This window comes from Labrus bergylta, chromosome 22, assembly GCF_963930695.1.
Source record: "Labrus bergylta chromosome 22, fLabBer1.1, whole genome shotgun sequence".
Classification (NCBI taxonomy): Eukaryota; Metazoa; Chordata; class Actinopteri; order Labriformes; family Labridae; genus Labrus; species Labrus bergylta.
The window spans coordinates 7,194,854-7,218,925 of record NC_089216.1 but is presented as its reverse complement, the minus strand read 5'-3'; the positions used below and the strand labels follow the sequence as shown (position 1 = coordinate 7,218,925).

The 24,072-nt window shown below is 37.5% G+C and overlaps 4 protein-coding genes and 3 long non-coding RNA genes across 7 annotated transcripts; 2 read left to right on the top strand and 5 right to left on the bottom strand.

Moving 5' to 3' along the window:
- Positions 1 to 7,220: 7,220 nt before the first annotated feature.
- LOC136177427 (uncharacterized) lies at positions 7,221 to 7,891 on the bottom strand. The gene is made up of 2 exons (XR_010665033.1): positions 7,693 to 7,891; positions 7,221 to 7,488 (listed from the first exon to the last, which is right to left on the bottom strand). It is a non-coding gene; the product is annotated as an uncharacterized lncRNA (long non-coding RNA).
- Positions 7,892 to 9,091: 1,200 nt separating this feature from the next.
- LOC110003086 (uncharacterized) lies at positions 9,092 to 11,422 on the top strand. The gene is made up of 4 exons (XM_065950569.1): positions 9,092 to 9,527; positions 10,066 to 10,166; positions 10,474 to 10,623; positions 10,722 to 11,422. Exons 1-4 carry the CDS (start codon positions 9,227 to 9,229, stop codon positions 11,166 to 11,168), a joined length of 999 nt encoding a protein of 332 aa, XP_065806641.1. The 5' UTR covers positions 9,092 to 9,226; the 3' UTR covers positions 11,169 to 11,422.
- Positions 11,423 to 11,523: 101 nt separating this feature from the next.
- Positions 11,524 to 12,756, bottom strand: LOC136177410 (uncharacterized). The gene is made up of 3 exons (XR_010665018.1): positions 12,617 to 12,756; positions 11,957 to 12,066; positions 11,524 to 11,867 (listed from the first exon to the last, which is right to left on the bottom strand). It is a non-coding gene; the product is annotated as an uncharacterized lncRNA (long non-coding RNA).
- Positions 12,757 to 12,968: 212 nt separating this feature from the next.
- On the bottom strand, positions 12,969 to 13,592 carry LOC136177411 (uncharacterized). Its single transcript, XR_010665019.1, has 3 exons — positions 13,358 to 13,592; positions 13,159 to 13,228; positions 12,969 to 13,040 (listed from the first exon to the last, which is right to left on the bottom strand). It is a non-coding gene; the product is annotated as an uncharacterized lncRNA (long non-coding RNA).
- A 548-nt stretch (positions 13,593 to 14,140) lies between these two features.
- LOC136177510 (ciliated left-right organizer metallopeptidase-like) lies at positions 14,141 to 17,591 on the bottom strand. Its single transcript, XM_065950926.1, has 6 exons — positions 17,581 to 17,591; positions 15,525 to 15,576; positions 15,289 to 15,438; positions 14,442 to 14,567; positions 14,275 to 14,359; positions 14,141 to 14,166 (listed from the first exon to the last, which is right to left on the bottom strand). The coding sequence occupies exons 1-6, from the start codon at positions 17,589 to 17,591 to the stop codon at positions 14,141 to 14,143; spliced, it is 450 nt and encodes a 149-aa protein (XP_065806998.1).
- Positions 17,592 to 17,949: 358 nt separating this feature from the next.
- On the top strand, positions 17,950 to 19,933 carry LOC109988745 (E3 ubiquitin-protein ligase DDB_G0292642-like). The gene is made up of 3 exons (XM_020640334.2): positions 17,950 to 17,979; positions 18,643 to 18,801; positions 18,897 to 19,933. The coding sequence occupies exons 1-3, from the start codon at positions 17,950 to 17,952 to the stop codon at positions 19,350 to 19,352; spliced, it is 645 nt and encodes a 214-aa protein (XP_020495990.2). The 3' UTR covers positions 19,353 to 19,933.
- Positions 19,934 to 20,849: 916 nt separating this feature from the next.
- Positions 20,850 to 24,029, bottom strand: LOC114920548 (uncharacterized). The gene is made up of 7 exons (XM_065950988.1): positions 23,808 to 24,029; positions 23,559 to 23,687; positions 23,346 to 23,474; positions 23,213 to 23,250; positions 22,526 to 22,557; positions 22,113 to 22,445; positions 20,850 to 21,541 (listed from the first exon to the last, which is right to left on the bottom strand). Exons 1-7 carry the CDS (start codon positions 23,913 to 23,915, stop codon positions 21,423 to 21,425), a joined length of 888 nt encoding a protein of 295 aa, XP_065807060.1. The 5' UTR covers positions 23,916 to 24,029; the 3' UTR covers positions 20,850 to 21,422.
- Positions 24,030 to 24,072: the final 43 nt, after the last annotated feature.

Genomic DNA, 24,072 nt, shown 5'->3' with positions numbered 1-24,072 from the left:
CAGCCTACCTACCACATTTCATTTAATGCCGCCCTCATCTATTATCAGGCAGAGTCTTCTAAGTGTTATGAACATGAACGAAATGATTTAGGTGGTTAGAAAGATTATCTTTTGTTTTTTAAGTGGCTCTTAATTTAAGAAACAATTGTATTTGAAAAAATGGAGCACAATAATAAGACAGCCTATCGCTGGCTGTATTTGGGATTTTTGCAGTTGCATCGATACTTTTGCTCAGACTTCGAAATTAGTGTGTTTACATAAATTTGTTGGCAAATAACACCTGTTCTTTAAAGAATAGTCAGTATGTCACAATCTAACATTGTGTTTCAACATGAAATTAGTTAAATTGTTAAACGTGAAAATAATTGAATAGATTATTTGAACAGTGTCACATTTATTTATGTTTCCATCTTGTATATGCAAACATAAAACATGTTTACCAGTATTACCTGGGCACCTTTTTGTACCCTGCTAAAGTCAGTTTTGTAACCTTTGAAAAGGCAGACATATTTGTTGTGATCAATTGAGGTACAAAAGTGTCACCTCTCACCAGAGATACAAGTTTGGTCTCTTTGAGGTAAAAACCACCAGGGTACATTGAAGTACCCCATATCAAGGACAAGCCAGTGGTGCCTTTAGGGTGCTGCCCCAGTGACGAGCCATTGTGCCCCAAAGGTATCAAATCAGTTCTACAAGTGTACTGTTTTAATTGTTATTAGTTTATTAAGGTTTTTGTTTTTTATTTTATTTTATTCTTTTCCCAGAATAAACCACCTACCTGCCAGAATGTTGTTCAACTTCTTTCAGGTGAAGGTACTTCCTCATGTCGATCAAGACACATCTGTTCACACACCTTTATTGATTATATCCTTCTTAACGCACAACAAACTTTTTTAGTTCTATTTTTGCCTTTAATTCCAGTAATGAGGAAATGCCTGAGGGTGAGTTACAATCACCTGACAACGCCAGAGTCATTCCAGAATTGCGGGTACATTTCAGGTATTGAAAAAATACGGGAAACACTTGTGATTTTCTTCCAATTCAACTTTTTTATTCTGATAGAACACAATCTTAATGTTGTATATTTATTGTCTTCTAACCTCAAACTTATATGATTTAAAATATTTATTCTCAAAAACAACATACTAACAGTAAAGTCAACTCTGTTAGAGACAAATTGGGTCAATTATATAGAGTAAAATAACAATATATAATTTAAAACCTTGCCCTCCCTAAGATAACTTTTGTCTCTATATCCATAAATGAAACTTTTAGACTGATAAGAAAGATACTTTAAAGTAAGTAAGTAAACTATGCCACTGCATTTAACTTATAAGATGTCAAGATCGTGTCCGTTTTCATTAAATGTAGCTTTACAAATGTATTAAATACATTGCAATTTATTGTGGTAAATATGTTAGTTATTACACACTTTCTAATCAATTTAATAACAATAAAACATATTTAATCATAATTTTTAAATAAAAACATAACACAAACAGAGTTGACATTGATGGTAACAGAGATGACGTGCATAACAGAGTTGACCACCCATAGTTAAAAGACAAACAAACTATTACACATTCACCTTAACTTCCGGCTTAATTTGAACATTTAAACAACATTTCATATACAGAATTTTTTTTAATCCTAAATAATACATCTGGGATGTAAATATTTCATGAATCTGAATAATAACGGTGAATGTCTCGTACAATACTGACAGCCAAGAACTAAGCCCAAAACCAGTGGCAAACACAATAACAAGTCAACACTAACACTAGAACTAAGCCCATCATCCAAGCAGGGTTCTAAATTAACACCCGCCAACCCGACTAGTTCTAAGGGTTAAACTTTGTATGTACTTTGTAAGTGTTTTTCATGCCAACAATGTTAATAAAATGATCAAATGCATTCAGTGGCACTCATAATTTCTCTTATTTTCACCGGAAAAAATTTGGCTAGTCGAAATTCTGATTGGCTGGTGATCAAAAAAGTTAATTTAGAACCCTGCATCCAAGACCATTATGCATTCAGGAAACGTGGCATCCATGTTTCACTATTTTTAGCTAGTCGGCAGCAATTTCTGCCCATATTTCTCGGTCTATCTCCACATGACGTCCTGTCACAGCGGTTGGTTGTGGAATGATTCTGAGGACATCATCCAAGAGATATCACAAGGTACCGTCGCGGTTTGGCCAAAAGAAGCGATTCCTCCCCACATTGTGCATGCATTTGACCTTTGCATGGGTCTCGTTGACCTCGACAATGGTCCCAGGATAAATGTCATTATCATATTTGATGACACACCACTGCCCAACGACATTTCTGCCGTCCCACATGATGTCATGTGTTGCCTGCACTTGTTGCTCTTCAGTGGGGACATAAAGGCTGGGCTTGAAATCAAATTAAAAACTTTGTGTGTTGTGACATGCACACTCAAGTATCTGCCTAGTTGAACAGAGACAGCTGACATCTCTGTAGATGATCTTTCCTGGTGTCAGAGTGATCAGCTGATGAAGGCGCATTTTCGAAGGAACTACTGGGAGTACTTTTGGCATCTTTTTTACAGCTTTGTCCACAGCTTCCTCATCAACAAAGAACAGCTTTATAGAGGTCTGGGAACTCAGAAGACACTCATACAGCTGCATGGCATTTGGAATGTCTTTCCCTGCACCATCTAATCTGTCTGCTGTTCTTTTCAAAACCCCACTCCATCTGGAGCTCCCTTTCCGTGACTTGCTTCAAAGAAGTTCCATATTCCTTCCTTGAAGCCCTTCTTGTACAACTCCGTGCTCAACAAGTAGAAGTTGCCCTTTTGGCGGTATTGGGTACACGGTCCATCACTAAAATAATGAACGACAGTTACTGATGGTTGATGGGTTTTTTATGTGGTCCAGAACAGGGGACAGGTGTGTCCATATAGCAGGTGGACCTTTCTCTTTTGATGCTGAGATGGATGTAAAGCACAAATGTTTGTCCACTTCACCCACATGAAGGATCCCAGTGTGTAGAGTTGCCTGCTTCTGAGAGGATGCAAAGTGAACTGCCTGAATCTCTGCTGACAATTTACATGCATAATTGTTCAAATTAAAAAAGTTTTCTGTAATTTGTAGTTTTTTATTATCTTTCCTGACACTATCCGTGATATCATCTGACGCACTCTCTCTCCTTTTGTGTCTTGATACTTCTTTCTTATATTTTCTATCAGCACGTTGTGATAAAGGAGAGTTCTTTGAATTTCTGCAGGGACTTTATGTTTTCCTATTTGTTTTCGTGTTTTTGATCAAGGGGAGTCAGACACAGGTGTCAGTCTCTGGATGAGTTTCTGGTATTTTCGGACAGCAGTTGTTTTCTTTTTCAGCAAAATCTTCAATTTTTTCGATTTCTCTTTGTAATTTGGAGTTCTCCCGTTTTACTTTTCTTCACCCTGACTGCTTTTGTTTGAAATGATAAAAACACATTTATATTAAAACTGAATTCAGTAGCCTTTTTCAATTATTTTCCCTTTCCTTTCAAAAAATGTATTTTCCTTTTCTCATTCTTACTGTGAGTTACTGTGCGGTCACTCAAAATATCATGGAATCATGGACATATGCACTGATCTAACCTGAATGTCTGTTGTTCAGGGGCTGGTTCAGGACTTTGTGGTGATGTCATCTCTACAAGTCTCAGCTTTCTTGTTCTGCACTTCTGCTGTGCCTCTCTCCAATACTTGCGCTTTGATCTTTTCTCCCTTTCACCCAACTCTGCAACCGTGCATGCATGCCCTGCAATTCTCCTTTTCTTCCATCTATTCCTGTCTTTGCTCAAATTTTCTGCCTTCCTTTCAGGGTCGGCATCTCGCCGGGCCCTGTACTGCCGCTGCCTTTCAGCTGCTGAAAGATTCATCTCCCTAAAAGATAAATTACTCACTTCCTTATCCTGAAATTGCATAACACAGATGTACTTGTTGCAGTAAAATAACCTAGAATCAATAATAATCAATAATAATAATCAATAATATCAATTATTGCCAAATACTTAAATGTGATATGTGACTCTGTTACGTATCGTCAACTCTGTTACAATCAAATTGTTTAAAACATAAACAGAGTTGACAGTAACAGAGTTTTTCCACCATTTTGTACTTTTACTCCATATGCTAACCTCACACCAGATATCAGCTAACATTTCTTAAACCCAAATTTAATAGATTTTCATCATATATATATCAATTCACTGAGATAATCACTGAATATTAACACAACAGATTTGACGAATAATTAATCTACTGTTGATGATTTCTCAACATATTACGAAATAATGAGAGAAGAAACATGGACATACCTCACTGTCTTCCAGAGGTTTCCCGCCACAGGAAGTGACATCACTGTGCGCTGGTCAAATGCGTTTTATGTGAACACTTTGGTGATTTAATGCAGTTTTATAACAGAGGTAACAGAGTTGACGCGAACATACGGACAGACAAAAAATATGTTTTATTTAAAGTTAAATTTTAAATAATACAGAAATGTAATATTTCATGGAATTGATTTTAAGACTTTAAATAGAGTAAGCAAAAAAAAAATAATAATTTGACATCATTTTTACATTTTAATTTGACCTTAATGTATGACTCAGGAGTCGGAGTACCAGTCAATAATGGGTGGGATGGGAATCATTTATTCAATATTTTATGTATAAATTATACAAAAAATATAGAATAAGATCTTAATTAGTTAAAGTTTAATATTATTAATATTATTATTAAAAACAGATTCAATAAAGATTTTTTCGGGGGGAAAAAACAAAGGTTTTTTCGAGGAGACGAGAAATGAACCTGCAATTCTAGAAAGCAAAGCAGGTGTTGTCAGGTGATTGTAACTCACCCTCAGGCATTTCCTCATTACTGGAATTAAAGGCAAAAATAGAACTAAAAAAGTTTGTTGTGCGTTAAGAAGGATATTATAAATAAAGGTGTGTGAACAGGTGTGTCTTGATCGACATGAGGAAGTACCTTCACCTGAAAGTAGTTGAACAACATTCTGGCAAGTAGGTGGTTTATTCTGGGAAAAGGAGAAAATACAATAAAAAACAAAAACCTTAATAAACTAATAACAATTAAAACAGTACACTTTGAGAACTGATTTCATACCTTTGGGGCACAATGGCTCGTCACTGGGGCAGCACCCTAAAGGCACCACTGGCTTGTCCTTGATATGGGGTACTTCAATGTACCCTGGTGGTTTTTACCTCAAAGAGACCAAACTTGTATCTCTGGTGAGAGGTGACACTTTTGTACCTCAATTGATCACAACAAATATGTCTGCCTTTTCAAAGGTTACAAAATTGACTTTAGCAGGGTACAAAAAGGTGCCCAGGTAATACTGGTAAACATGTTTTATGTTTGCATATACAAGATGGAAACAGAAACAAATGTGTCACTGTTCAAATAATCTATTCAATTATTTTCACGTTTAACAATTTAGATAATTTCGTGTTGAAACACAATGAACAAATAATAAGCAATAAACCACTTACCTGCCAGAATGTTGTTCAACTACTTTCAGGTGAAGGTACTTTCTCATGTCGATCAAGACACACCTGTTCACACATCTTTATTGATTATATCCTTCTTAACGCACAACAAACTTTTTTAGTTCTATTTTTGCCTTTAATTCCAGTAATGAGGAAATGCCTGAGGGTGAGTTACAATCACCTGACAATTGTTTTTTTTTATGTCAACCGTTCTTTCCATTACCTTTTTTTTTTGTTTTTGCACATGCCAAAACTCCAGTGGTTATATAACAAGTTGTCATATGAATTATGTCTATTAAAAACCTTGTTTCATATATCTTTGATATGTTTTCTTCTGTGAGGAATAGCAGGATATCTCCTTTCTGACTTTAAAGAAATACAATAGTGATGAACTTTTTAACTGTACTTTCCTTTTTGGTGTTAAAATTCAAAAGTATGAAAAGCATTAAACTAAATCAGGGTAAACTTTTATATCATTATACAAATGTTATACTTAATTGATGCTGAATTAATGCATGATGCATGAATGAATGTAGGATGTATCGTTAATTCCTGCTGCTCACCATCAACTAATGTGGGGAAGTCACCATAAAATTCATTCATTGAGTTCTTTTTTAACACATCATAAGTTAAGGGAATTTAATTCACAGCTGCTTCATACATTACTGTACAGTAACATAACATGACAATTTGGCTTCTTCTGCAGAAGCCCTCTCTTCATCTGTTATTGATGTCAACAAACATTGAGTTTAGTTTAGTTTATTATCTTTTCCATTTTTGTTGCAAGGCAGGAGAAAACAGATCATTTGTATTGTATTTACTGCTTCTCTGTCCCTGCAGGCTTTAATAACATTAAGTACTGTAGGCCTACAGTGTGTTTTTGTTAACGTACATTATAAAAGCTGTCATACATGAAATGCAGCTCAAATGATTTTGGAAATGGAAATCACAGGATGATTGTCATATATTGAGAAAACAATTTTAACAAAATTGTAACTGAAAAATAAAGACAAATTCAAATAACTGAACTCTTAATAAAATGTTTAAAACACAGAGCTCTTGTTCTGGTTCATGCTAAAATACGTTTTTAGATTCAATCAGATTCAACCTGAGCAATTGCATGGTTCTAAAATAATAATTAAAATAGTGTATGATAACAGTAACTGAACAGCCAGCACTGTTACTGAGCTACTGGGCGGCAGTAGCTCAGTCTGTAGGGACTTGGGTTGGGAACCGGAGGGTCGCCGGGTCGCTTGGTCCCGGTGCGGACCAAGCATGGAAGTTGGTCTGGTAGCTGGAGAGGTGCCAGATCACCGAGCACTGCCGAGTTGCCCTTGAGCAAGGCACCAAACCCCCTCCCCACCACCAGCTCAGGAGCACCCGCTGTGTGCCACTCCGTCACTCTGACATCTCTCCCTTAGTGTGCATGTCCATAGGATCCTGTTTGTGTGCATATACAAACCCTTGCGGGGATCAATGAAGTAAATCTTATTATGTTTTAGGCTATCTCCATTCTGAAACCTCAACAATAAAGAGATTTATAGCTTGGGGTCATTTGCGTCATTTTTATTGTCATTTTACTGCATTTAGACTACTTCCATGTAATCTAGACTGTAACATTCAAATGCTGTGAAACGTAGGATATGTACAGGCCTACATATTCAGAGTATTGATTTTATGACAAATCCAAAACAAAGAGGTTTTAAGAGAAGGGAAATTCAACAATTTATTTTCCTGCAGTTCATATGGAACATATGACAGCAGTGTAGTTCAGAGTCTTTGTGTTTTTTTCTTCTTTGTCTTTTCCACATTTATATTATTTTGATACACAGTCAATGGTTCCACATCAGTTTCCTCCGGGCAGAAGTATAAGAGTGTGGATGGTAGAAAGGTGACGGATCCCGTAATCCATCACCAGAGTTGACTCCTCCAGGGTTTCGGCTCGGAACACAATCCGGACATCATCATCTGAGCAGAAATAAAAATAACTCAGGTCTGGCTTTTATAGATAAACACATTCAGAAGTTTAAGGCTAATAAAACGATAAATGTTTTCTGATCTGTCAGAAAAACAAATGTATTTTTCCGCGTGGGTAGGCCTATGTTATAATAGTCATATAACAATTAAGAAATAGGGGACTACTACTACTACTGAAAATGAAGTGAGACGTACTTATCCTGAGGTCGCGTCTGATTTTCTCTTTAAGCTGCTTCACAGTGATGTTCTTCATCTGCTCAATGTTGTCACACAGATCGATGATCTTTTCTTCTCCTCTGGGACCGTGTACATTCACCTGGATCCCCATTTTGCAACCAAGCCAGATCAGAGCACTGCGAGAGACGTGTCCAACTGCAAACGATCCCAGTGCATTTAAAAGGTTAACGAGGGTGTGTAGGATATCTGATTTGAGAAGTTATGTCACGAGGTGATTGGACATCATGTGACTTCGGTAAAGTTAGAAATATATTCACAGAGTTCGGCTTTTTGTATAATCAAGAGTACATGGTTTATGTGTGCTGTGAGTTTGATGGCACTACAACATGTTATAGTACAGTTATTACATATTTTATTACCAAATTTAATGATAAAAAAAATCACTGAAATTACATGAAAGCCCTTTATCCAAAGCAATGTGATGTAGTTTATAAAGCAGGAGGACATTTATTCATAATGGGTTTTTTTATTATTTTCCAATCTGAGAAATTTAGTATGGAAAACGTGAGATCACATATGTGTAAAATGATTTTCATGACACTGCACCTCTCCTGAGTGAAGTTATTGAATATTTATGTATCATATTTTTGCGGTATTGTAATTTGCAGACGGTCCCTGCGCATTCGCTCACCAGCCGGCTCTGCGTACAGGTCAATGCAAGTTCCCCAGCGCAGAGGACGGCTCGTTTTGAAGAAAATACGAATATAGCTCGAGAGGTGTCGGTTTTGTAAAAGCAATGTTCCGCTGATGAATTATTGATCCGGGAAAGCCGAATCTGTGAATAGCCTAACTAACAGCCTAATAGCCTGTGAATATTTCTAACTTTACCTTAGTCATCATGTGACTAACAGGTGAATAACCAGCTGGAGCTATCCGTTGTTGAGACCGAGTCGAGATGGGGAACAAGCCGTCACGTCAACGAAGTTCTCCGAAACCAACACACACCAGACAATTTGGAACTGCTGAACCAAGTAACTCATCGAACAATATGGAAACTGCTCCCATGAGAATACCTTTGGAAATAAGGACAGAATCAAGCAACCCAGCTGCACACAGAGGATATGCATTAATTGCGAACACGGCGCTACGACCCAATGCGAGGACAACATTTACTCCATCAAAGTTTAATGCTGAACCAAGTAACTCATCGGACAATTTGAAAACTATTCCCAGGAGAAGACCTTTGGAAACGGAGACAGAATCAAGCAACCCAGCTGCACACAGAGGATATGCATTAATTGCGAACACGGCGCTACGACCCAATGCGAGGACAACATTTACTCCATCAAAGTTTAATGCTGAACCAAGTAACTCATCGGACAATTTGAAAACTATTCCCAGGAGAAGACCTTTGGAAACGGAGACAGAATCAAGCAACCCAGCTGCACACAGAGGATATGCATTAATTGCGAACACGGCGCTACGACCCAATGCGAGGACAACATTTACTCCATCAAAGGTTAATGCTGAACCAAGTAACTCATCGAACAATATGGAAACTGCTCCCATGAGAATACCTTTGGAAATAAAGACAGGTTCAAGCAACCCAGCTGCACAAAGAGGATATGCATTAATTGCGAACGCGGCGCTACGACCTAGAGTGAGGACAACATTTACTCCATCAAAGGTTAATGTTGAACCAAGTAACTCATCGGACAATTTGGAAACTGGACCAAATGATTATTCAGAACCAGAGAATTGGCCAAACACTTTGACAGCTGAACAGGAGGAGAGGTGTTACGACCCAAATGACACAAGGTTTACATTCGTCGATGGAGAAGATCAAATGGATTGTAAGAGAACAGAACCCCCAAATTAATCTGAATTTTATTAAACATATAGCCTATAATAAGGTGAATTAGCCTATACTTAATATTTTAAGGTTATTTGGAGGTTTTCAGTTAATAAGGCTACTGAACAATCGATAGCCTAGTTGTAAAGTTGTAATTGTAAAGCAGCCTACAGCCCTTTGTATTTTGTTGCTATAGCCTACTCACAGAAGAAGTGTTTAATGTTTTCATTGCAGCAGAACATTTTGGGATATGTCCTTTTTTCAGGAATAAGTCAAACCCTGAGGCGTGAGCAGGAAAACAGAGTTAATGTTAACTACAGGCAGCAGTATGCCTTATCCTGTTTAGCAATCGACCGTGGTATAAGGTAAATGATGCACTTCAAGGTGTTCTTCATGAAGGGACTTTAGACTCTGAAAAACAGCTGTCCTGATCTCCTCTCCGTCCATAAATTCCTGATACCTGACCTGACACCTTGTTGGGTGTCATTCTTTAAATACAAAACTAACTACCACTGTCTGTTGCTCTTTTTCTCCTCTAGTTGAGCTCAATGACTACAAGTCTCTCAGAGCAAAGATGTCCTGTGGTCATACTGTGACTCCAACGTCTCTCATCAACTGGTGTCTCTGGCAGCTGGACGAGGTATTAGAAAACTATTATTTTGTTATGTTTCTCCACATTTTCAAAACTGGAAAACAACTATGAGGTTGATTGTCAGGCTTGTTCTAGAGCTATGGATCTTATGAACTATGAGCAGTAGATTTACTTTTTATTTTTTGTTTGAATCCACTTCGTGTCTCTTAAGGCATGAGGATTTTAAGTGTCTATTATTTGATAACATTAAGGACTTCTTTTCAGCTCTTCATCTGTCACTTAATTCATGGTGGTAAAAAAGTAAGCAAAAGTGGCAATTAAGTACATTTGATTGATTTTCTCTTTAATTCTCAAGGGTAAGGTGCAGTTTGTTTGTGGCCTTTGTGATGCTGTGTGGTCATTTGAAGAGGTTTGCAAAATGGCTCTGCTGACTCCTGCAGAAACAACATACATTGAGAGAAGAATGTTCAATAGAGTCGCCAAAGATCATTTGGATGCCAAAAAAGTAAGTATCTACCAATCACAGGTTCTAAGAGATATTGTGCATTCATACTGAAGATGTTTTTATTATTTGTTTGATTTTTAACCAAATTTACTCAACAGTGTCCCGGCTGCAAGAGTTTAGTGGTGAGAGAGGACCAGAACAACCTGAGGGTTTGCTGCACAGTGTGCACACGTAACAAAGGAAGGGCTTACGAATTCTGCTGGCAGTGTTTGAAGAAATGGACAGGTCCATCTGAACATGACGACCACTGTGCAAACCCTGAATGCGCTAATCAGCCACTGGAAATCCTGAGAAAGTGTCCCGAGATCACCTTCAAGGATGTTAAGATGGTGACCGGCTGTCCCTCTGTCCGTGCCTGTCCCACCTGTGGGTTTCTGATCGAGCACAGCACAATTAAATGCAAAAACATCGTCTGTACCCGGTGTAAGGTGGAGTTCTGTTTTGTGTGCTTGAAGCTCTCTGCAGTCTGTGGTTCATTTTTCATTGCTTGCATCGATGGTGTCGCCCCAAGACAGACCTCTATACCAGAATGGAAGAGGAAATAAGATGATGTGTGAAAGAATTAACTAACCAAAATAATAAATAAACATTCACTGAGTGCAATCATTATTTTAAAATATTTCATACTGACTTCAAGTTTTATCTCTTTCACCATCAATTCCAATTGGGAATAATATTATGCTCCAAATTGAGTTTAATTTCACTTCATTTATAATTTTCATCTTAGTTTTTCTGTTAGGGTCATACATATATATATAGATACTGTTTTTTGGTTTGGCCATGTTTCCTCATTATGTTTTTTTTGGTATCATTTCGGATCAATATAATGTATGTAGGGTGAGAAACCAGCTGATTGATATTTTTGAGCTGCGTTTGACCACAACAGGTTATCTTTATGTTTTCACATTACTCTGTTCAATAAAAATTGTCATAAAAAGGCATTTTGTCTCTGACTGAATAACTCTACAATTACAACACAGCCTTCAGATAAATTACCAAGAAGAGACAAACAAAATTATTGAACAATTAAAGTTTATAAAGCCGGTTTTAGAGGCTGTGTTTCCTACAGATTACTGTGTTCATCTGTGCTGGTGTGGATCCTGATCCTGCAGGAGCAACATTTTCTGTAAGACACCAAGACTGCAGCCAGGAGACACACGGCAGCAGTGATGCTGAGAGATGTTTTGACACCGAAGGACAAAGAGGTCCAGGTCTGGGCTGAAGTTAAAGTCCCATATGGATCTCTGACCAAAAAAGAAATACAGTGAAGTTAGAACGAGCTCAAAGTTGATAGAAAGTGCGAGTGTTGTTGCTTGTTTAGAATCACAATCACCTGATGATGGAAGCAGGAAATGTATCGACGGCGTCTGAAGGAGGAGTGATGTCAGAGTACAGACACAACCTCCTGTCAGGACAGGAAACTGAACCCTGGTATCCTTCAATCTGACCGTAAAAAAACACAAAAGATATTAGATTACATCTGGTTACATTAAATAGACTGCACATTTAACACAAGACATGCTTCACTACATACAAACATTATACTATTACTTTAGAAAGGCAATAAATCAGCTGCTGTTTTTAATGGTGCACGGTGTTTAAATATGGGAATTACTCAGATTGAGTAACCTGTTTTGTCAATCACACCAAATCTTGTCTAAATGTAAATAATCAATCAAGTCTTAGCCAGGTTTATCGTTAAGGAAAGTCATTCCCTTTCTTTTCTTAACTTTTTATTTGTAAAGGGACCATGTACAATATTAAACATAAATGTTTCCATTTGATGCATTGTACCAGAGTCAGCTTAGAGCTAGTTTACATCTGCAGTCCCTTGGCACTATGTTATACTGATTTGTTTACAATTATAATTTTTCCAACTGTGAAATTAAACATTCAAATATGTCGGAGTAATGTAGAAGTATGAAAAGTATTTCTCCACACCACCAGTACTTTAAAACTGTGTTCTGTTTCTGTATTTTTTTTATGTCATTACCTGAATGCTTCCCCCTGCTGGACACTCCACCCACTCAGAGCCTGACACGTGGATTTGGTACCTGTTTGGTCCAGTACACCTGTGTCTGTAACAGCGGCCCTCCACTGTGCTGATGAACGAAGGAAACTGACTCCGGTTCTAAACAAGAGAGGAGTGAAGAAAAAAATGACTTTATAATCGACTTAATATGAGAAGGTGGAGAGGGTAAACGTGACGCTCATATGAACATAAAAAAAGACTGAAAGCGTTGGCATGAAAAATAGAATTGATCCCACAAAGCTGTTTTACATCATTTGAAATTACTACAGAGCAGGAAATACTTCTTACTCCATTTTTGAGGGGTTTATACACACTGCATCCCTCCAGGTATTGATCAGTCTTGCACTCCCCTTTGTGGAGGTGAAGGTAATGACACCCAAACCCACTGAGAAGAAGAAACGCAAACATTTAGTGCTGAAAATGTAACATTTTAAATTAAAAAGTGGCTTACATTCCTATCCAGACTATATGTTGTAGAGGTAACCAATTATAACTTAATATACCTGCCAGAGCAGAAAAACGATGAGGATTTGTTCTGACAGGTTGACAGGGATCCAAACATGGCCCCTTCTCCTACAAATCAAACATTTATCATATTTTTTTTATTTATTATTATTTATTATTATTTATTATTTATTTATTTATTTATTTATTTATTTATTTATTTATTTATTTATTTATTTATTCTTTTTCTATACTTACCGTCTCCCCACACCAGACTCTGTGCCCTGCTCACGTCTACATTGTACCAGCCCGTGTCCTGTAATGCAGCCAAGGTTACCGGGTTGATCCAGACTGAGGATGAGTCCGCTAGCTCTGCTGCCATGATGGAGCCCTGAAAGATCCTGGACTCCCAGTGTGAGGACACTTTGCCAGGAAGTACACCCTGCATTAACAAAGTAGAAGATCATATAAGGGAGGCCTCTTGACAAATCTGGTTAAGTTGGAGCGGTTCTGCAGCTCTGCTAAAGGATTTGAATTGAAGCTCATGGATATCTAAGCACACTTTGAAGTATACTTAAAGATTCCAATGTTTTGTGTACTGTAAAGTTCACACCTAAAGTGCCACATTTTGAGTAAATCAATTGAAGTGGGCATTTTGAAGTATATGTCAAAGTTAACAATTTAAAGTATATTTAAAAGTTTTCACTTTTAAGGGCCCTTCAAAGTGTACACTTTAAGTGCTCTTAAAAGTTCAATCTTAATCCAAACTTCTTATTATACATTTTTGGAGTTCCCACTTAAGTGCACACTTTAAGGGAACTTTTAAACAAAATTAAAAGTGCACACTTTTTCGTTAAAATTCAAATTGCACAATTGTAAGGGCACTTTACTGCCACACATTAAACAGTACTTAAGAGAGCACACTATTAAGGGAACTTCAAAGTTTAAACTTAAAGTCTCTTCAAAGTGACATTTTTAATAGTGCACATTTTGAAGTGCACACTTTAAGTGCCCTTAAAAGTGTGCCCACTTCAGAATGCCCTATAAAGAGCACACTTTTAAAGGCACTTCAGAGTTGTTAAGGGCACTTAAACAGCACACTTTTAAGCCCACTTCACATGCTGACCTCAAAGTATTATATAATTACATAAAAAAAATTGTGTTAAAAAAAAAACCTTGAGACATGGAGGAACAGTCTTGCCAGGTGTGGAAGAGCTCTTTAGAGAAACCCAGCACATGAAACAGCTCATGGATCACAGTCTGTAACATGAACACACAAGATTCAACACACAATTTCAAACTACCGAGAACATTTTTGTTTTTTTCATATTTAAAATAATACCTGTACAGCTGCCTGGTGACTAAACGTTTCTCCTTTCAGTCTTTCCCTGTAGATGACCACCACCCCGGCCACAGGTCGTCCAAGTGCATCTGTCTGGCAGCGAGCAGCGTTGGCCAAAATATTAGGCTTAGGGGGCAAAAGGACGCAAGGATGAGTATAATGAAAGCATGAGCAGATAAGGAAAGCTTCATCTTTCATGATTGTCGATTCAATTGCAAAATAAGAAAGTGTGTATGAAGTTACCAATGTCAAAAGTAACCATTCAGCAAGATCAACTTTGTTATCTAAATAGGTAAATTTGCATAATTAAATCTTAAACATTTCCTTTTGAAATAATGTGACAATGAGAATTATTATCCAAACTACTGTTGATTTTTTTTCTATACTTGGAGGAACTTTAACTTTAGGACATTAAAATGGAGAATATGTCAATAAATTCTGTTACAAATATTTTGGAGGTCAAAAAAACGATTTAATGAGTAATTTAGATGTGATGAAAATATAAAAGGCAAACAAAATATCCTCTGGTAAAAAGTGTTAATATAAACATAAAGTGGATCAATCTAAGGATTCAAAAGTCAGTCAGTCTATTTTGTTCCTTTCTTTGATTTTTAAATTGTCCTCTGCTGCCACCTTGAGGGATTTTTCAGGATTTTTTTCAAAACAGCAGACGCCCAAGACCAGTACTAATTAAATCTTTACCTATCAAACTTCTGAAATCTGATGTTTTTACAACATACACCAAAAATAAAGTTTTGACATATTAAAAATAAGAGTCATTGGTAAATATGAGACCCATTTAGGCAAATCAATATGATAGATCTCAAAGTTTTCAGCGTGTGTGTACCTTTGCTCTGCACTTGTCAGTGGACTTCATGTGAAGGTACAGCAGGAAGTCCGTGTCAGCGAGTCCTGCACCTCCAGGACGGAGCTCAGTCCTGTGAGGTGAATCAGCATGAATGTAAATATCACATCCAGCAAGATGATCGTCTGGGATCTGTAGACAGAGTTGAAAAACACATTTCATTAAGTGTAGTTCAGGGACAATCAGCAGAAACAGCTGCATGTTTTAATGATACTTACTGTCACATCCAGACAGGTCTCAGTTCTGTAGTTGCTGTTGGCTCGACCACACCTGAGGCACGAATTGTAGGTTTACCACATGTATGGAATTGTGAATAGACAGTAAACATAGGAATATAAGATTGAACAAATACATTTATAAAATACTTTACTGTATTTCCAAACGAGATGATAAAGTGTGACTGTTATTTGACTGCAAACTTGACTTTAGAGTATTTCTACATCTGGAGCCCTCTGTGCGTTTAACTGCGGTCAAACCAGCCGCTCCTCGCTTTTACATGGTGAAGTGAGCCGCCCCTAAATTTGAAGTGCTCACGTATTCTGATCTTTATGGTAAATGCTCCGGACTGCAGAGCGAGCAGGAGTAACAGACAGAGAGAGCGAGTCCGTTATTAATCTCCTTTTCCAGGCAAAAGTGATAAATGCCGAAGTCTTACCGTAAAACCGGCTATGAGATACACGTGTATGAAACGGGAGCAAACAAAATACTGTTCAGGGAATAGCTAAGGAGGTCGGTGAAATTAGTTTGAGAATAATACTGCGAGTCTGCGTTAACTTCCGTTTTTCAAAATAAGGTGTTCACAATAAAAATAAAAAAAACAGTTTTCCTGGGAAAAAAATATGTTCTTCCATAAGTACACAATGATTCTGATATGGTTGGACTAAGTACTTCTTAGACTACATGCACTGGTACTATTGAGTACTTTTACTGTGTACTTCTTGAGTAATCCACTGTCAAAGTCCATAATAAATCACTATAATGAGTCTTTTTTTTATGAATTTGATGTCTTGTAAAAAACAATTCTTCCATGAGTACACAATGATTCTGATATGGTTGGACTAAGTACTTCTTAGACTACACGCACAGGTACTATGAAGTACTTTTACTGTGAACTTTTTGAGAAATCCACCGTCAAAGTCCCTTACATGTGATATTACCAAGTCTTTTTTTTGGACTTTGACGTCTTGTAAAAACAAATTCTTCTATAAGTACACCATGACTCTGATATGACTATACTTAATACTTCTTAGACTACATGCACCGGGTACTTTTTGAGAAATCCACTGTCAAAGTTCCTTATAAATCACAATAATGAGCCTTTATTCTGACTTTGATGTTGAGGAGCTGTGCAGTTGTGCAGATATGTGCATGATTTGCAGTCTAAAACAGAGTGCAATGTAAACAGAAAAGGTATAAGTCCAGTGAGCGTTAATGTAATGCATCAAATCAGTTTCAGCCTTCACATTACTGTCATGTATTGAGCTCAGCTGTACTTTTAGCACAAACCGACAGCACTTCTATACAGAGATGTTCCTAAATTAAAATTTGGTCTCAAAGGCTGAATGTGCGACATTTTACACATACTGTATATATAGCAGAAATCCAGTATATCCTCTGTAAATAACTCTGTGAGTCATGACTGTCTACAGTGAGTGTGACACCCGAGTCCCCCGTCTGTGATGTTGTCTGAGCCTATCTACATCGTGTTTACATGGACGGGACGGCCAGCCGTCTCATCCCCTTGCATATGAAAGTTGTTTGTAAGTGAGGGACTATAGAAAAGAAGAATAACATACTGTTCTCACTGCTTATTTGAATGTCACATAAGCGTTTTTAGATCATGGTCATTTTGTGTAAATTTACATGCAGTGTGAAGCTACGAGCAAACAAAAGAGCGCCACCATTAGCATACTAACACAACAATGCAGCTCGAGTTGTTTTGGTTTCATGCTGGTGCTCAATGGCGACATCTGCTGGATCAAGACCTCTCGTTCAGTATTTATGAAGGATTTGGAGGGCCAAGGTCTTTGTTAGTTATAGATGGATGGATCCTTTATTGTCATTGCAGATTACTACACAATGAAATTCAATTCCTACCCAGCCTCAACCCCTTGATACTTTATCAAAATATTTTTTAATAATTCAAAGATATAGAAAGTAAGGAAGTTTATGGCACATATGGAAAAAAAGAATGCTTGAAATTACAAGGATTTTTACAAAATCAAGAAAAAGAAGCTGTCATGTACCAGAGATTGTACTCTTTCAAAAACCAACCTCTTCTTCATCATTGCCCCCACAAATTAAAAAATAAATGCATATGCTCAATAATGATATTACAATTAAGTCTTCTCATGGGAGATAGGAGCTCAATTGTTGAGTAGATAATACAATTACATTATAAGGAGTTGGATTGTATTGCAAACATGCTGCAAACTTTTGAGAGAGAGTAATGTAGTGGACACAAATTCCCACATACAAACCTAAATAGAAGATGATTATGTGTATAGATTGCCCTGCCTATAGAAATGTTTCTCTATTCCACAAGATTCTCTATTCCTGACAAGTTGATAAAGGTTTGCACATTTTATTTTACAGAAACAGTGTGACACATGCCAAAGATGGTACCATGAGCAGTGCCTAGCCATGGATGAACAACAACTCCAACATGCAAGGGTGAACATTGGGAAATGTCATGTGGTCTTACCAAATAAAGACATGTGAGCGCTTGGGACAAAACGTATCTCATATTTTTAATTTGATGGCTGTTTTTTGTTTGTTTTTCTTTATTAATATTTGTATTGGTTTAAATTTAAAGAGAAAAGATAGATGTATATAGTTGTTGGTGTTCATAGTCTTTGTAATTTCATATGTATGTTCTACGAAAATGTTGATGTTTATAATAGCCTAGTGCAGGGGGTTCCCCAACTTTTCAGGTCTTGACCCCCAAAAGTAAGGATACCAGAGACTGGGGACCCCCACTCTCCCTAGAGGTGGTTGAGACTGAGGCCTCTGGGTGTAGAGCATTTCCACACGTTTTCATATCCAAACACTGTTAACACAAAAGAATACAACGTTTTTGGAAGGCATCTCGCGGCCCCTGGACCCACACTTTGGGAACCAACTGGTGCGTGCACTGAGGCTCTGGTCCTCTGGGCGAGTGGCCCAGGCTCAAATCCGGCCTGTGGCTCCATCCCACATGTCATTCCCCAATTTCTGTCTCTACCCACTGTCCAATCTCTAAATAAAGGCATGCAAACCCCCTTCTAAACATTTTTAAAACTTTTCTGAACATGATACATGAACATATTATTATCGCATACCTTACTCTTCACTTAGCATTTTTCTCCACCATTGGTGGAAGGTACCAAACAGTGCAATAAACTGTTGTCGTACCAGGAGGTTTGCAAAATGACGGCTTTGACTGTTAAGGAAATGGAGTACTTTGAAGAGACCATTGCCCGTCTGGCTGCTGCAGAATTCTTTCAAATTAAGCCAGTGAGTCATCCTGTTGTGGAGTATTTCAAAATTCAATTTTCAATTCAAGTGCACTGTTTTAAAAGTATTCTGTGTCTTGTCTTTATCCTCACCAGTGCCCAAAGTGCAGAACACATGTGGAGAGGACAGATCTCTCCAACCTGTGTGTGCACTGCACCATCTGTACAGCCGATCAGAAGAAGATATACTATTTCTGCTGGCAGTGTCAGAGGGAGTGGAAGGTTTCAGGCCCCAGATCTGACCGCTGCGAAAATGACGGCTGCATCAACAAGGACCTTCAACTTCTGCAGACGTGTAAAACCATCAGTCTGCCTGCTGTGCAGGGGGTCACTGACTGCCCGTCAGTGCGAGCCTGTCCTACATGTGGCCTGAGTGTGGAACACAGTTCACAATACTGCAAAAACATCACCTGCCCTCGCTGTCACATTGAGTTCTGTTTTGTCTGTCTGAAACTAAAGCTTGAGTGTAACAAAACAAGTTCTCCATACAAAATCTGTCCCAGTGGTGTGGCCCCAAGACAGACCTCCATCCCTGTGTGGCAGAGGAAATGAGGGGAAAAGGTCAGGATTGTGGAGTCCTTTTATCTGAGGGTAAAAAGCAGCAGTAACAGAAATGACTGTAGACATATTGAAGTATTTGTTGCTATATGAAAATAATTTTTTAACATTAATTTATTATTTTACTGCTGCCCTCAGAGAGGTGGCTATGTGATAGATACCTGATATTTTTAAAGAGTTAAAACATCAGGAGTTGATCACATACCAAGCTCAACTAGAGGTGGAGACAGATTACAAACAGAGTATTTTTGGATGAACACATTGAAAGCTCTGCAATATCATGATCTAAGTGGTCAAATGGACCTCTATCTTTTCCTGTAGTTGTCATAGTCGTCTGAGGTGGTTGTAAATTTAGTCAATTATATATAATACTGTATGTCATAATGTGACTGGTTGTAAATCTTTAAAGAAAGTAGCTTGGAGGCCATTTGTACCTGTTCTGATGAAGGCCTGGCTGAAACATGTCTGCATGTTTTTATGAGTCCATTGCCCTGATGAAATAAAGTTTTTATTAATTATCCCTTTGACTGCCTCAGACCTCTTCAATGACTTTTAAGTTTGATCCCAACACTGGAAAGCAGCAGGGATACATTCTTTTCATTAATTTTGTAAAATTGTTCCGCACCAATGGAGCGCTCCACCTGCTTTTTGACAAATGAATACATGATTGTCAACTTTTAATGTGTTTTCTACTATGTTTGAATCCTCCTTAACAAATAAAAAGGACAAAGGGACACATAGAAAATGATGGCCTACACGAACAACAAATTAAAAAAATTCTCATTAAGCAGCACTTTTTTTGATTAAAGAAACGTTTATCCATGGTCCACATTGTTGTGATGGTCCTGCATCAGAAAGTTAGTTACCCTGGGTAAACATGTTCGTAAGTATCCACTGTCAATATGGCAGTTTGATTCCTAGATCAACACTAGCACTGCAATGTAAAAAATAAAACTTAAGGTCCTTTGTGGTGGGTGACCAATTTTCTGTGAAAGACGGTGACCTTGTTCACCCTCACACTGAACACGGCATCCCACAGGGCTGTGTGCTGGGTCCTCTTTGTTTTCTCCTCACCTGAACTTAACACCTGTACGTGCATTGTTCCACCACCAACACCATCTCAAGTTTTGAGAGGACACTATACCTTTGTTAGCCTCATGAGCAACATTTGTTCATATTTATGAAAGGTGAATATATGATTTCAGGGCCTTAATGCTTTTTATGCACATTTATTACAATAAATGAAGGTTGTTTTCTTTGCTTAAAGAAATATACTGCTTTTAAAATCCATATCTTTATTCAGTAATATTGAATGGGAAACTGCTATCTTTTGTTTCATTTTATACACAAATAACTGCAAATGTACTTTTGACTCTTAGTCATCAAAATTGTTTAAAAAAAACTAAGGAAATTCAAAATAATGATTAAAAAAAGAAGCAATTGTACTCAATATGTCACAAATGGTTGGAAAACAAGGGAGGTGGACCCAAGTGCAGAATAACCAAAAATATTTAATGAAACAAACAGGCCAAAGGCAACAAAAACTTACTTTCAAAAGTTCAACAAAAAACAACATACAAACAACAATGAACTGACACAGAAGGGAAGAAACACTGAGACTAAAAAGACAAGGGGTAATCAGACACAGGTGAGACTAACGACACAGGTGAAGACAATCAGGGCAATTAACACTGGAGGGAAACACACAGAGGCAGGACAAGAAACACTGAGGATAACTATGACAAATACATGAAACACTGAAGACACTGTTAAACATCAAGACACACTAGAACCGAGAGGGACACAAGAATTTGAAATTACACAATAACACTGGAAACACTGAAGACAAAACTAGGAAACACACAAGGGAAAAACCAGCAACACTAGGGAACATAAACACACAAGGGAAACAAGCAACACTGGGATAAAACAGGGAAACTCAGATACAAAACCAAATCATGACACAAGATGTAATTTAGTTCACCATCACTTTGGTAGAAATTTGCAAGTAGACATTTCTGAATTCATCTTCAACGCTGACATAATTCCTGCCCACTCTCTCCATCAAAATAAGTTTAGAGTCCACAGAATAATAACAACAAGTATCACAATTAATAAACAACCACAAACGATAAGAGCAATGCAAAGTGGATTCTTCAGGATGTTGGTTAAACTTGTGAATCCTGGAGGGAAAGTAGGACAAAAATTATTTTCATCGGACAAAACATTTGACCTTTGATGAATGAATCAATGTGTCATTTTGAAGGTATAAGGTTACGGTATGTAGTGGGTTATGTTTTTGGCTATTGTTCATGATCATTTATTGTGTGATTATATTGAGTAAGAGGATACAGCGATTACAAGGGTATGGGTGCAAATATATTGATTTAAGTCCCTTGTTATATACACTAAGATTCCTTTGTTTCATTGTCAACTGAAACAACTTCTTCATTGCACCTTATGTACATTTTGTGCTTTTTAGATTTTTACAATTTTAAATTCTATTAAATGCTATTTCTTGCTTTATTTCCTTTGTTAACTGCTTTGCACCAAAACACTGAGACAAATTCCCTGTCTGTGTAAATGTACTTGGCAACAAAAAAACGATTCTGACTGATTGTTCACCTTTTCTGATCAGTTAGACGGAGAGGTCAGCTGGGTAATCATGAGTTGATTCTTTTTTATCTTTAAGTTAAACATGTATTTTTCTTATTTGGTTAAAGTTGCTAGAATGTATGGAAATGCTCATCTCACCTTCTTGTGTTTTGCTTTGTTGCTTTCCCTCTTCTGCCTCCCTCCGGTTGTCCTGATGTGGTTTTCTCGAGGGGCTGGTTTTTAGAATACGAAGCAAGAGAGGATCTTCTTCTGTTTTGTTCATTGAGTCTTCATTGAGGCTTGAAACGTTAACTCTCTTGTTCCCAACCTCTTTTCCTGTCTCATGGCTACATGCCTGTTTCATCCTCTTTTTTGTCTCCTGTCCTTGACACTCTTGTTTATATTTATGAGATCTCTGTTCTTTGTCATGATGAATGTCATTTTTACCATATTTTCTTTTGAGTTCCACCTCGTCTCTGAAACCCTCTGAGCCTTTTCAACAAGACGAAAACAATGCATTGATTAACCATCATAACACATTTTAGTCAACAATGATATCTGTGTTGTCTTACCTCTGTACACGAGCAGATATGCAGTGCTGGAACTGTTGAACAAATAATTTAAGTTACTGTTTGCATGACATAAAAAGCTAAATGGTAAATGGAATTGAGGTTATATAGCTTTTCTAGTCTTCTTACTACTCAAAGTGCGTTTACACTGCATGTCACACCTAAACATTCACACACTGATGGCAGTGGCCGTTATGTAGTGTCATCCATCAGAAGTAACTAATCCATTCATACACCATCACCAAAGCAGCGGGAGCAATTCAGGGTTAAGTGTCTTGCCCAAGGACACATCTGACATGTTGCTTAGTTCGAGATCGAACCCTCCACCTTCTGGTTGGTTGAGAGGCGATTCTACCAACTGAGCCACAGTCATCACTAAACACATGAATTAAACATTTAGATAATATATCTCAGACTTTTATTCTTGGCCTTAAAAACAGAAGAACCCCGTATCCATTAAGCTCTGCAAATGCTCAGCAGCTTTTAATTATAACACATGGTCTTCTTAGCACATTTAAAGACATGTTGTTAATTTTGGCTTCAAGGAAATAAATTAAAGTGCTTCATGAAAAAAAAGGAACTTGTTCAAATGTACTTAATATGGGCAAAATCAACTACTAAATGGGCTGTATAGTAAGATTGTAATGTCAAATGCGTCAAACTTTATGAGTTAGTATTCACTGAACATACTTGTAAGTCTGAGAGTCTGCAAATGGTTGTTCCTCAAGCTGCAACATTCATCAAAAACAAATTATTATTGAGGTTTTTTTTTTAACGTTTTAAATATGGGAAATTATAACAGATGAGTTCAATTCAACCTCACCTTTCTGACGTGACTGTCGTTAAACTCACACCAGGTGTTGTCCTCTTTGGACAGGATGGTGGCTGTGTAGTGTCCTCCTTTAAGGCTGCCCATGTGATTCACAATCCCACACAGTGTGTACATCTTGTTCTACAGTGACAAACACAGTCAGTTACATAATATGATTTTCAAAATCAAACACAAGGAAAAGCATTTAAATGTACTTCCTCTTGCCTGTCTCTGTAATGTATGTGGCATCACTACCATGCGGTCTGATTTGAAATGTGACATGGTGTTGTTGTCAAAGTCAAATCTCTTTAGAAGTAGAACCAGAATACGAGGAAATTCCAGCATCTCACATTCCTGAAAACACACATTTTGACATCAAACATATTATGTTCAATAGACGATTGTAAATGAAATCAAAGCTTTAAACGAGTTACATCAGAATTTGGTCAGGATACTGTTGGTTTATTAACTCACTCTGGTGGCCTCTGTTTTCTTTCCACATTGCTCACAGTACACCAGGTTGTCTCCGATGTAGGACTTTTTATGGAAAACGTTGTCAAAGCAACTCTCCTGGGAAAACATAACTGTAGGCTAAGAACGGCTAACCGATCTCACTTTCAAATTATTTATTAATATATTCAAATTGCAACCATTTTCCTGTGACATTACACTTAGAGTAAGGAGCACAAATACTGCTTTAATGCTGTGTAGAACAATAAACAACGACACAGGAAATATT

Bases quoted from the DNA above. Each gene is read 5' to 3' on its own strand.
- LOC114920548 (XM_065950988.1), bottom strand. From the start codon at position 23,915: ATGTTTTCCCAGGAGAGTTGCTTTGACAACGTTTTCCATAAAAAGTCC. The intron at 23,251-23,345 runs GTGAGGTTGAAT...TGAATGTTGCAG, and splicing joins ACGACAGTCACGTCAGAAAG to CTTGAGGAACAACCATTTGC. The intron at 22,558-23,212 runs GTATGTTCAGTG...TTTGTTCAACAG, and splicing joins GCAGACTCTCAGACTTACAA to TTCCAGCACTGCATATCTGC.
- LOC109988745 (XM_020640334.2), top strand. From the start codon at position 17,950: ATGGATGAACAACAACTCCAACATGCAAGG. The intron at 17,980-18,642 runs GTGAACATTGGG...CTCTTCACTTAG, and splicing joins AACAACTCCAACATGCAAGG to CATTTTTCTCCACCATTGGT. The intron at 18,802-18,896 runs GTGAGTCATCCT...TATCCTCACCAG, and splicing joins AATTCTTTCAAATTAAGCCA to TGCCCAAAGTGCAGAACACA.
- LOC136177510 (XM_065950926.1), bottom strand. The intron at 15,439-15,524 runs GTAAGTATCATT...CTCTGTCTACAG, and splicing joins AGACCTGTCTGGATGTGACA to ATCCCAGACGATCATCTTGC. The intron at 14,167-14,274 runs GTTTTTTTTTTA...ACAACTCTGAAG, and splicing joins CTGTTCCTCCATGTCTCAAG to TGCCTTTAAAAGTGTGCTCT.
- LOC110003086 (XM_065950569.1), top strand. From the start codon at position 9,227: ATGGAAACTGCTCCCATGAGAATACCTTTGGAAATAAAGACAGGTTCA. The intron at 10,167-10,473 runs GTATTAGAAAAC...TTAATTCTCAAG, and splicing joins GTCTCTGGCAGCTGGACGAG to GGTAAGGTGCAGTTTGTTTG. The intron at 10,624-10,721 runs GTAAGTATCTAC...TTTACTCAACAG, and splicing joins ATCATTTGGATGCCAAAAAA to TGTCCCGGCTGCAAGAGTTT.